This window comes from Emys orbicularis, chromosome 11 (genome assembly GCF_028017835.1).
Source record: "Emys orbicularis isolate rEmyOrb1 chromosome 11, rEmyOrb1.hap1, whole genome shotgun sequence".
NCBI lineage: Eukaryota > Metazoa > Chordata > Testudines > Emydidae > Emys > Emys orbicularis.
Window position 1 is genome coordinate 27332711 of NC_088693.1, and position 12305 is coordinate 27345015.

General features: G+C 50.0%; 1 protein-coding gene across 1 annotated transcript in view; it reads right to left on the minus strand.

Annotated features, from left to right (window-relative positions):
* The window catches only part of NEB (nebulin), a 201774-nt gene continuing 189469 nt past the window's right edge, over positions 1–12305 (minus strand). The window contains exons 160-165 of the mRNA XM_065413682.1: positions 11787–11894; positions 11273–11456; positions 9717–9809; positions 8228–8377; positions 1162–1271; positions 1–174 (exon numbers count right to left, since the gene is read on the minus strand). Coding sequence (XP_065269754.1) covers positions 1–174; positions 1162–1271; positions 8228–8377; positions 9717–9809; positions 11273–11456; positions 11787–11894 — 819 coding nt within the window. The remainder of the gene's footprint in view (positions 175–1161; positions 1272–8227; positions 8378–9716; positions 9810–11272; positions 11457–11786; positions 11895–12305) is intronic.

Genomic DNA, 12305 nt, shown 5'->3' on the forward strand with positions numbered 1-12305 from the left:
TTAGACAGCTTCTACATAGTTGGCTGGAAGCATGCCAGTCTTGCCAGTCCTCTGTACAGTCCCATACATCCAGCCTTCATCAATAGCTTGGACATTTACAATTGCATCTCCATCTTTGAAGGAAACTTCATCAGCATCAGCTGCCATATAGTCATACATGGCACGGTAGGTCTTCTATTAAACAAAGAAAAAAAGTCATACTAAGAGGTTGAACAATTTGTGGCAACTTATGGCTTTTTTTAACAGGTTATAAGGCAGCAGTGTACCACCCAAGGATGTAATTTCATACTCTTTATGCCTGTAAATATTTAGCCCAATTCCCCCTCCCCCAATAAATAAACTCTGTAGTTTGCAGGATACGTTCAGCTCCAGTTCTCAGCCATGTATTCCATGCCTGCACAACGTGGGGTGGGAGAAGAGGTTAGTTTGGCAGTCACACAGCACAGTCTGTAATGTCCACTTTATGAAGGAGACTGGAGCCCAAAAAAGGGATGCCCTATCTTAGTGTATCATTTGGGCAACTCTGAATGGCAGACTTGTATGGCGCTCTAGCCACCAATTTTAAGCCACCCTCCCCTTGCAGAACTCTTGCTGAGGGCAGCACTGTACACACCTTGCATTCCCCCGGCACAGCTAGAACTTGTCATTTAACTTGCATGCCCTCAGCTAATGGTAATAAATGTGGTCCCTGGCTTTAGGTTTAAAAAGCAGCCCTTAGAGGGTGAGAAGACTACTATATAATTTTCAGGTCTGGGCTGGAACTCATGCAAGATGCATCGTTTTGCCCAGACCTTCCACTATCAGTGTGGCATGCTGGCACATCTGCTACTGAATCAGTTTCTGCATGCGGTGTGTCTTGGTGCTCATCAATGCTTGAGGGACCGCCAACGTTGTTTAATGTCTGATATCTGACGAAACTATTATACTTGGAGAAGCCAAGCCTGTTATCTAAATCACAGGAGATTTCAGATGCTGCAGTCAATAGAAGGCCTCAGGTGCATAAATGGTACTAGCTCTAAACTGAGTCTGTTTATTCAGTATGATCACCATGGGGAAAAGGTGAAAGTGGCTAAAGAAAATCACACAATCATTAATTTTACTGTAGCTAGTAAAACAACTTGGGCCTGACAGTCCACAAACAATGTAATCAATTTTACTTACACCCGTGGTAGATGGGTGAGAGGGAACGGAAGACACTGTTGTCAGCTGGGTGGCAACAGAAGAAGATCTTTGTTGTGGCAGTTCTATAGTTTTAGCTTGTTTGTAAGCCACTGGAAAAGAAAAGGTTGTTTAAATGATAAATGAGTTGGAGGACTATTTTTTTTCTCTTTCCCTTCCCCCTTCTCAAGTTTTTCCTGAGCTAAGGACTTTGCATACAAATAGTATTTTTAACATGAATAAAGATACTTGGTCAAATCATCAGTTTAATTTTATTTAACCCAATGTACATCAGTTGGGGTCTCAGCCACTGTCTCAAGATTGTGTAGTTATGTTTTTGTCATGGCTAAAATGTATTGTTAGATGAAAGGTTTGATTGAAAAAAACCTGAGTATCTTGAATGGTGTGCAGATATTTAAAAGGGCCATAATATCTACCTCACAGGGTTATGAGGTTCAAAAATTGGACAAGTTGTTTCACGTGTCTGGGCCATATGTCACACAGTCTGTTGCACAGCTGGGAAGAGAAAGGACAGCTACCTGTTCCGTAACTGGCGTTCTTCAAGATGTGTTGCTCCTGTCTATTCCACAGTAGGTGTGCATGCTCCCCACGTGCATCAGTGCTGGAAGTTTTTCCCTTAGCAGTATCCATAGCCGGGGAGCCCCGTGGTGACCCCTGGAGTGCCGCCTGCATATTGTGCTATAAGGGGAGCCACAGGTTCCCCCCACTCTCGGTTCCTTCTTGCTGGACAACTCCAACAGAGGGGAAGGAGGGCGGGGTGTGGAATAGACAGGAGCAACACATCTCGAAGAATGCCAGTTATGGAACAGGTAACTGTCCTTTCTTCTTCGAGTGATTGCTCCTGTGTATTCCACAGTAGGTGATTCCAAGCAGTATCTGTTGGAGGTGGGTAGGAGTTCACAATGGTTCGGGACGAAGTACCGCCCTGCCGAACCCGGCGTCGTCCCTAGACTGGGAGATGATTGCGTAATGCGAAGTAAACGTGTGAACTGAGGCCCACGTGGCCGTCCTACAGATGTCCTGAATGGGGACATGGGCAGCTGATGAGGCCTGAGCCCTCGTAGAGTGAGCCTTAATGATAAGTGGCGGGGGAATCCCTGCCAGGTCATAGCACGTGCGTATGCATGAGATAATCCAGCGGGAGAGCCGCTGGGTAGAGATAGGTTGCCCTCTTGCCCGCGCGGCCGAGGCAACAAAGAGTTGAGAGGATCTCCGGAACAGCTTAGTCCGATCTAGATAAAAAGCCAACGCCCTATGCACATCTAGCGTCTGGAGGCAACGTTCCTCGTTAGAGGCATGGGGCTTAGGGCAGAGCACAGGAAGAAAGATACTGTGCTCCATATGGAGGGAGGAATGCCAGGTGTGGGCGAAGCTGGACCTTATCCCTATGGAAAACCGTATAGGGGGGTTCAAGGCCCTGAGCGCTGAGACACATCGGGCAGATGTGATTGCCACGAGGAAGGCCACCTTCCACGAGAGGTGTGACCAGGAACACATGGCTAGTGGTTCGAAGGAGGGCCCCATGAGACGTGACAAGATCAGGTTGAGGTCCCATTGTGGCACGGGGGGGTCTAGAGTATGGGAACGAATGGACTAGGCCCTTCAGGAAGCCAGAGGTCATAGGGTGGGAGAAGACCGAGTGCCCTTGCACTGGCGGGTGAAAAGCCGATATGGCTGCGAGGTGTACCCTGACTGAGGCTGGTGCCAGACCATGGGTCCTAAGGGACAAAAGGTAGTCCAGGACGAACTGGAGAGGAGCAGCGGAGGGGGAAACTCCCCACTTACTCGCCCACCTGGCAAATCTGGACCACTTCACCACGTACGTCCAATGCGTGGACGGCTTTCCAGGAGGACTCGCCTAACCTGCTCCGAACACTTGTTCTCCTAGTTTAGCCACGGAGCAGCCACGCGGTCAGGTGGAACGTGGCCAGGTTGAGATGGAGGAGGCGTCCTCCGTCTTGGGAGAAGAGGTCCGGGCGGAGCGGTAGCGCCCTCAGGGGGGCTGCCAAGAAACGTAGGAGGGGCCCGTACGAGTGCGGGCGGGGCCATGAGAATGATCCTCGCCTTGTCCACCTTTACTTTCTCCAGGACCTTGGTGATGAGGGGGAGCGAGGGGAAGGCATATAGGAGCTGGCCCGACCAGCTCATGAGGAACATGTGGGAGAGTGCACCATTCTCCACCCGTCCCCTGGAGCAGAACTGTGGGCAGCACCAGTTCTGGTGGGTAGCAACCAGGTCAATCTGGGGAGCTCCCCACTCTAGGAAGATCCTGTGGGTGACCTCCGAGGGGAGCAAGCACTCGTACTGGGGGGAGAAGACCCTGCTGAGGCAGTCTGCTTGCATATTGCAGACGCCCGGGAGGTGAGCCGCCCTCGAGGAGATATCGTGGGCTATACAGAACTCCCATAAGGCTAGGGCTTCCCGGCAGAGAGCTAGGGAACGAGTCCCGCCTTGCTTGTTGATATAGTACATGGCAGCGGTATTGTCCATGAGGACTCTGACTATCCTGCCACGGAGGTGCGTGAGAAATGCCATACACGCCAGTCGTATCGCCCTGAGTTCCCTGACATTTATGTGCAGGGACAAGTCTGGGGTCGACCACGTCCCCTGGGTCTGCACGTCTCCCATGTGGGCTCCCCAGCCTAGGTCCGAAGTATCGGACATCAGGTCTATGGGTGGGTTGGCCTCCCTGAAGGGAACCCCTTGTAGCATAGTGCTCGGGAGGGACCACCACTGAAGGGAAGCCAATACCGGGGATGGGATTGAGAGGATCTTGTCCAGGCCATCCCGGGCTTGGGAGAACTGGGAGGCTAGCCAGAGTTGGAGGGGCCTCATCCGGAGTTTGGCATGGTGAACCACGTACGTGCAGGCCGCCATGTGTCCCAGGAGCCGGAGGCATGCCCTGGCTGTGGTCACCAGGAACGTGGAGACCGAGGCAATGAGATCCCTTAGGGTCTCGAACCTGTCCAGGGGAAGAGAGGCCGTAGCCTTGCAGGAATCTAGGAGAGCCCCAATGAACTCCATGCGCTGGACTGGCACTAGAGTAGATTTGGCCTCGTTCAGGATTAGGCCTAGGTTTTTGCAGGTGGCCAGGAGTAGTCGCATGTGGAACTCCACCTCTGGACGAGACTCGCCCTTAAGGAGCCAGTCGTCCAGGTAAGGAAAGATTTGTACCCCCGTTTCCTGAGGTACGCCGCCACCACTGCCATACATTTCGTGAACACCTTGGGGGCTGTGGACAGGCCAAAGGGGAGGACCACAAACTGGTAGTGCCCCGTCCCGACCATGAATCTGAGGAAGCCTCTGTGCCCCTCGAAAATGTGGACATGGAAATAAGCGTCATGGAGGTCCAGGGCAGTGTACCAGTCCCCCGGGTCTAGGGAGGGGATAATAGAAGCCAGGGCCACCATGCGGAACTTGGAACGGGTTAGGAACCTGTTCAGCTTGCGCAGGTCCAGGATGGGTCTGAGACCCCCTTTCGCCTTAGGGATCAGGAAGTAACGGGAGTAAAAACCCTTGCCCTGGAACTGTGTCAGGACGCGTTCCACCGCCCCGAGGCTGAGTAGTTGATCCACCTCCTGGTCTAGGAGGCGGGCATGCTCGGGATCCCCCAGGACCATGATGGGGGGGTGGGTGGCTTGGCGGGGGAGAAGTGAACTGCAAAATGAATCCCTTGGAAATAGTACTGAGGACCCACTGGTCTGACATTATGCAGGACCAAGCCCTGAGGAAGGCAGACAATCGGTTGCAGAACACAAACTTCATTGGTCGGGGGGTCGCTTTCCCTGCCTCTTGCCCTTAGGGAGACCAGGCTGCTGGGTGGAGCGGGACTGCCTCCGAGACCGGTGTTTCTGGTCTCTAGGCCTTTTATATGGGGGCGCGTATCTGCTCCTAGCAGGTTTAGCTGCCGGGAGCGATTTGGCCTTGTCCTTCGCCGGAGGGACGTAGAGGCCCAAGGTCTGCAGGGTGGTGCGGGAGTCTTTCATCCCATGCAGCCTGACGTCCATCTGGTCCGCAAAGAGCGCCTTGCCATTGAATGGGAGGTCCTGCATCAGAGATTGGGCCTCCGTCGACAGACCCGATAACAGGAGCCACGACGCCCGGCGCATGGAGATTGCGGAAGCCATGGAGTGAGCCGCTGTATCAGCTGCATCCGACGCCACCTGCTGGGCCGCCTTAGCCGCCGCCAACCCCTCTTCCACCAGAGCCCTGAAGTCCTTCCTGTCCTTGTCTGGGAGAAGGGGCTCGCACTTAGGCAAGGACTCCCACAGGTTAAAGTCATACCTGCTGATTAAGGCCTGGTGGTTGGCTACTCTCAGCTGAAAACTAGCTGATGAATAAATCTTTCTGCCAAAGGAGTTGAGTCTCCTGGCGTCTTTGTTCTTAGGGGTGGGCGCGGGTTGGCCTTGGCGCTCCCTGTGGTTCACCGACTCAACCACAAGTGAGTTAGGCGCCGGGTGGGAATAAAGATATTCGTGACCCTTCGCCAGCACAAAGTACTTTCAGCTTCTTGGAGCCAAGGAGGTGGGAGTTTGCCACAGGGAACTGGTGATGTTGGCAACACCTTGGTGCAATGGCAGGGCCACACGGCCCGGTACCGAGGGAGATAAAACGAAGAGGGAATCAGACGGTCCCTCCATCTCCTCGGCTTGTAGCTGAAGGCTGGATGCCACCCGTTTCAGCAAGTCCTGGTGTGCCTTAAAGTCCTCCTGCGGGACTGAAAGCGGAGGTGCCACAATGGCGTTGTCCGGTGCCGGAGACGCAGCACACGCGGAGCCGCGCACCGCGATCGGTGCCGGGGCGTCGAGACCCAGGTCGGAGTCCGGTCGCGGGTCCGCTGAGTCTTGGCCCGTCGACTGATCCTGTGGACGGCCCGACGAGGCCGATGGAGCCTGGGACGCTCCGGTGACGAAACGGGCCCTGGGCTGGGCCGGTACCTGCTGCCACGGTGCCCACTGGCACCATTGTCCTTGTCACGGGGTACCATGCCATTGACCTTGCTGGGTACCTGACGGCACAACGTGTCCCAGCGGGGCAACACGGCCCGAGGACGGGAAGAGGGGTGCCGAGGCCAAGGTGGCCGAAGAGCGTTCGGTGCCACGTGAGCGATGGGAACGGTGCCTGTGGCGACGTCTCCCTCGCGATCTGGGCCTCGATGACGAGGAATGATACCCCCTCGACGAACTGCTTGGGTACACGTGACGGCAGTACGAAGCCCGGTGCCTTGACGCCGAGGTACCACGTGGGGAGTCTCTAGCGCGGCGTCTGGTCGAGCGGGAGCTGGAGCGCAAACGACGATGTCTGGCGTGTCTAGATCGGCTCCGGTACCCACGCCTGACCGGGGAGCGTTCCCGACGCCTCTCACGGTGCCTGCGCTCGCTGGCGGGTGGCGTAGAGGGGGCCCGCGATTCCCATCTCAACGGCGGGTCAGAGGGTCAGGGCGGCATTGACGGTGGCCGGGAGTCACCCGAAGAGCGGCGCTGCGCGTCGAGCGGTGCGGGGAGCGATCCCCGGAGCAGGAGCTGCAGCTCGCCGAAGAGGTCTGACGGGCACCTAACGGGGGCTTGCCTCGAGACCTGGGGCCTGTACTCAGCTGCAAGCTCGGCATGGGCAAAGACAATGTCCTTTGCCGCCTGCACCGCCTCCGGTGTTGACGGCATCCATACCGGGGATGTCTGGGTCGATGGCACTGGGCTGCTCCGCTCCACATGAACCAGAGGTCTTAAGCCTGGGGGGAACCGAGGGCTGCCCAGCGCGGGACCAGCCTCCCCCTTGTCCTTATCGCGGCGTCGCTGCAAGGCCGGGCCCTTCCCTTGCTTCCTGGAGGGAGAGCGGCGTGGAGTGGTAGAGGGGGCCTCACTACGTACCGACGACGTGGCGGCCGGTGCCGAGTCCGATCTGCGCATCGGTGTCGGTGCTGACGCCGACTCCATCAGGAGAGCTCGAAGTCTGAAGTCCCTCTCCTTTTTAGTTCTTGGTTTGAACTACCTACAGATCTTGCAACAGTCCCTAATATGAGTCTCACCCAGGCAGCGAAGACACTTAGCGTGAGGATCGCTCCTGGGCATAGAACGGTGACAGGAGTCGCACGACTTGAAGCCTGGGGTGCGGGGCATGCCCCGAGCCCAAGCTAACACTGAGAACGATCCGACGAACGGTACCGCTAGAGAAGAAGGGCTGCAGCGAAGCTGGAGCGCAAAGTTCCGACTACCTTCACTGGCGGCAAGAGGAACTGAGGGTGGAAGGAGCCCGTGGCTCCCCTTATAGCGCGATATACAGGCGCCACTCCAGGGGTCGCTGCGGGGCCAGGAGTCCCAACTCTTAGTACTATTGCTTTAACCACCTCTGAAGTACTGTAGTGGCACACTGTAATACCTTTTCCCTGAGGTTTTAAAGTTGAGGGATGTGAGCCAAAAGTTCCTCAGTAGGAGTTCAACATCTCTTCCTACTCATATAATCCCTCCCATTTTCCCCAGCCCATCCCCTTCCTACAGAATGCTGGAAGAGAGCCCATACCCCCAAAAGGGGACAGAGACTTTCTCCATCATTGACACCATGCTTCCATATCGTAAGCTGTGTGTCAGTTTCTCCCTCCCACAGTCCATTCAGCCAACCTGTGCCACCTCCTCCCCTGCTGCTTCCGGGACAGCAAGAAAGTGAGACATGACATGTGAGAAGTACAGGCTTAGGGAGAAAGGGTTCCTGGTATAGGTGAGTTAGTCATCAGGACTTGCAGCAGGCAAGTGTCCCAGTATAGTCCAACTAGAACGTCTTCCTTTCTCCAGGCAAGGCCCCTGTTGTCCCACTTTGGTGCTTCTTTAGGGACAGGCCAGTTCTTAATGGCTATGTTGTTAAATGCCTCAGAATTAGGTAATGTCCTAATGGTTAACACCATCCATAGCTCTATTGACATTTACTTGTAGGTTAGATGAAGCACTAGTGAGAATGAGGTAGGGAGCTGTCTTACAAAATGCAAAGGAGAAATGAGACTGGGCTACCCAAGTCTTTTTTTATCCTGAGCTCTTCCAAGATTTTGTTCCCTTCCTACCTGTTGTAGTTGTGGTGAAGAGGCCTCCATTGCTGTAATAAGACAGGTGGTGATCAGCGCCTTCTGAATGCTCAGATTTCTCATCCCCGGCGCTGAGGCTTAATGCACTGGCAGAGCGGGATTGCTCCCGGCTGCGGCGCTGGGCTTGGACTGGAGGAGAACAAGCAGAAACCAGATTGAGTGCCTGGACCTATTTACCTCGGTGGTACGCTGTTACTAAAGGCCATATTTTTCTCTAACAGTGCATTACTATTGACATCAGTGCAGTTATGTTGGTATACAGTAAACTGGAGAGAATCTGGCATGTAGATATAAGCAGCTAAGCAAAAGTTACTTACATTCTAAATATTACTGTTGCTTAGAAAGCTAATGGAGAAACCACAGAATTAGGGACTCTCAACTACACATACAGCTGCAGTGCTACTGAAGGGGCACTGGGGACTTCATGATAGAATTGTAACCTAATAGGCACAATTGTAATGTTCCTAAATATATTTTTTTTTTAATACAAAGAGCAATATTTTTATTCTGTTTTCCAACATTCTCTCCTGCTGCACCCTCTAGTTATAGGGCAGCTGCTCTACTTCTCTTCATGTTCCCTTTTCTGTATCTGGTTGGATGGTACCTACATTGCCAACATTTAACTATCACTTTCTTTGGAATAAGCAAAATGTGATATTTTAAAGGCACTTGGTCTCAGTTAAGTTATTAACATGATAAGTAAAAACTAGCAGGGCCATTTATAAACATTAATGAAACCTGAAGCTGAACACAACTTCCTTTTGGTTGTCACTCTTACTAGATTGGAATTTTCCAAAACATGGAGGATGCAATATGTATTCATAAATCAACCTCCGCCCCCACCCAAGTAACACAAAGCTGGGTCAAGATTGCTAAACATTTTTCTTATTGGTGCTTGCAGTACAGAGTTTTTCTCTAAAAATGAAAGGGAGTAAGAAAAAGAAGACTAACAGCTCTGCATCCATTTCATTTTAGATAAGTAATGAAAGACGCACATTTGATAAGCAAACTATAATACAGTGATTTAAGCCAGCAGTAGACAATCCAATGCATCTGTGTTAAAGGCATAATATACATGTATATACTTGAGGTTAAATAATATGTTTTCTGAAGATTAGCAATATCAAATATCCAGTTAACTATGCGTACAACTAGATAAGTTTAAACATATAGCCATGTAGGCTGGGATTTTCAAAGGCAAGTCCTGTTGTCTTTCAGTGGGACATTGGGCCCTAGGTGGGTTTGAAAATCCTAGCCATATTTAATAAAGTGCTTCCACAAGTCAACATGGAAATCTATTTGGTTGTATTCCTTAACCTGCTGATGGAATTCAATCTTCATTGGATAGTAGATAGAGAGTTGACCTGTCCTTGTGTATCTAAAAACATACATTTCAAGTAACAACACATTTGACCACACACTGTGTTGAATAGAACATCTGGTCAACGGCAGCTATTGTGGGACACACCAGAAATCATGTGCAAGCTTCTAGACTGAATGTTGTCTTCTGCTGGGTCATAGTCAAAGACTGATCCAGGATTAGTACGCCACACACGAAGACCTGAAAGAGAAATGTACTGTTTTTACCAGCTATCCAAAAGTCCACTTACATCTTGAATAGGAAAAGAATAGGAACATAAGACGTTCCTATACGCAGTAATTTTGTCTTTTGGAGCTGAATATGTTTGAAGGCCATAAGAGAAGTTTGAAGAGAACTTAAAACTATACTTCTCAAATCTGGCTGTAACACAGACCAGATAATTGTGCAAGGCCCATTTCCTTATTACTCTGTCAAGTGATGCCATTGTACAGTAACAGATTTGCCAACCGCGTCTCCAGGATCTGCAAGGATATGTCCATCTGTGCTTAGAAAGAAATTAAAACAATATTTTAAATCAATATGAATTATGATCTTTCTATGTTAAATTTAGAAAGACCTGGATCAAACAGTAGGTTTCTAGATTGCACGATGTGTAGCTAATATTGTCCATTGAAGAGAGCTTCGCAACATTTAAATTGAAGGGTGACTAAAATAGCTCAAAGTAACGCTGACTAATGAATCAAACTGATCTAACGTGATTCAACAGCTGGAAGTTAAAGCTAGACAAATTCAGACTAGACATAAGTAGTGTTCCCTCTAATGTTTTCTATCCATGTGTGGAATTAATTTTATGTTCACCAATAATGTGTGGATGTACACCACCAACAGAAACAAAAACTTTTTTTTTTAAGTTACCATAGGGATAATTACTCCAGTCAGGCCAGGTTAGGCATTTTAGAATTCACTACTCAACGAACTAAATTTAAGCATAAGAGAAATAAAATTATGAAATGCATAGACCAGTCAAAAAACTAAAGTAACAGCACTTTGAAAGAACAAAATTACAGCGCATACATGTGCATTGCAGGAAGCACCAAGTAGTAACGCCACCACCACAAGAATGTGTTGGGATGTGAGTGTGAAAGAGTGTGTTTGTGAGAGAGAGACAGTGTGTGTGAGACACAGAGACTGTATATGTGTGTGTGTGTGTGTGTGTGTTTGAGAGAGGGAGACACACACACACACACACACACAGATTGTGTGAGTGTGCTGGCTGCTGGGGAAGTCTATGAGAGACCATGTGCTATCTCTTTAAGGCACTCACACCAGAAGGCTCAGACCTTGGCAGCTGAGCTCTCCTGCTCCTGAGCCCTGTCCCCCTCCCTGGCTCTGTGGAGAAGGGGTACATGGCAAGGGGGAGGGGGACACCCTGACATAAGCCTCCCCTCCCCCACAGAGGGTCCCAGGAGCAGCTGGCCAGGTAAATTGTATGTTTTTCCTCTAAGACTGTTCTATTAATTATTTTGGGGGTGTTCCATGGCCTGTGTTATACAGGAGATCAGTCTAGATGATCACAATGGTCCCTTCGGGTCTTGGAATCTGTGAAAAGTGCTTAGGATGGTAAATTTTCATGACCATGTTGAGTTTTACATAGGGCAGAAGAAATGCTCTCAGTACTTCTATGCAGTGTGAGTGCTGAATACCTGTGATTGTCTCTTGATCCTGGTCCACTCGTTTTCGCTCCATTTCTACAACCTTTCTTTGAATGCCCCTGTAGTGAATATCACTGAAGTCCTGCATGTTCTTTTTCACACGCTCTGTAATGGGGTCAGTAACCACAGGCGTGAAGCTACCTTTGTGTTTTTCAAAATCTTCATGGTATTTCACCTACAATTAAAAAAAAAAAAAAAAAAAAGACATGTCCATTCCTCTGTAGAGTAGCTACTATTGGTATTTCTGCTTGCCTTGAATTAATAGCTAGTAAAGATGTGCATTGGCATCTCTGACTTCTGAAATCCAAGAGACATGGAAGTCCCAAATATGTATCCCTTGTGGATTCTATAAGGGATAAACTCAGTTTGGCTTTTGCTATTTAAATATGGCAACCAGAATCACCATAGACACATTATCCATGACGTGACAACTCTGATCGCTCAAGAACTGACTTAAATTTTGATTACATCACTTGCTGACCTTCTAAAAAAAAGGAAGCCTTACTGTAGAGATGTGTCGCTGGGTCTCTCGTACGCGCCTCATTTCGGGGGTATCCAATACATAGGCTGCTTTGCCTTGCACTTGTTTCCGGAAACTATCTGAATAGAGGACCTAACAAATGAGAAACAGGAAGTGAATGTGGGTCAGTACGCTGGCTCTGAATTCTCAGAGACATTTTGCACAGGAGTGACGAGATGAGACAAAATAAATGAGGACATGCTGGAGAGAGCCTCTAGGCCACCACGCTAGTTTAGTCATTGAGACATGGATAGCACTGGCTTTTGAGAGGCACGGTATAAGAACATGCCTCAAACTTTCTTTTCACTAAGTAAAAGATCTTTTACTCTGATCGCTAAAGTCTTTTAAAGGCAAAGTAGTGATGAAAGCCTGATTAATTCTGTTAGATGAGTATGTAAAAAAATTGCTGCCTTGGTAAACAAAGGCCAGAGCCAAACCTTAGACAGTATTTTGGGCCATATTCTGTTCTCATTTATTGACATTCAACTCATTGACTTCATGGAG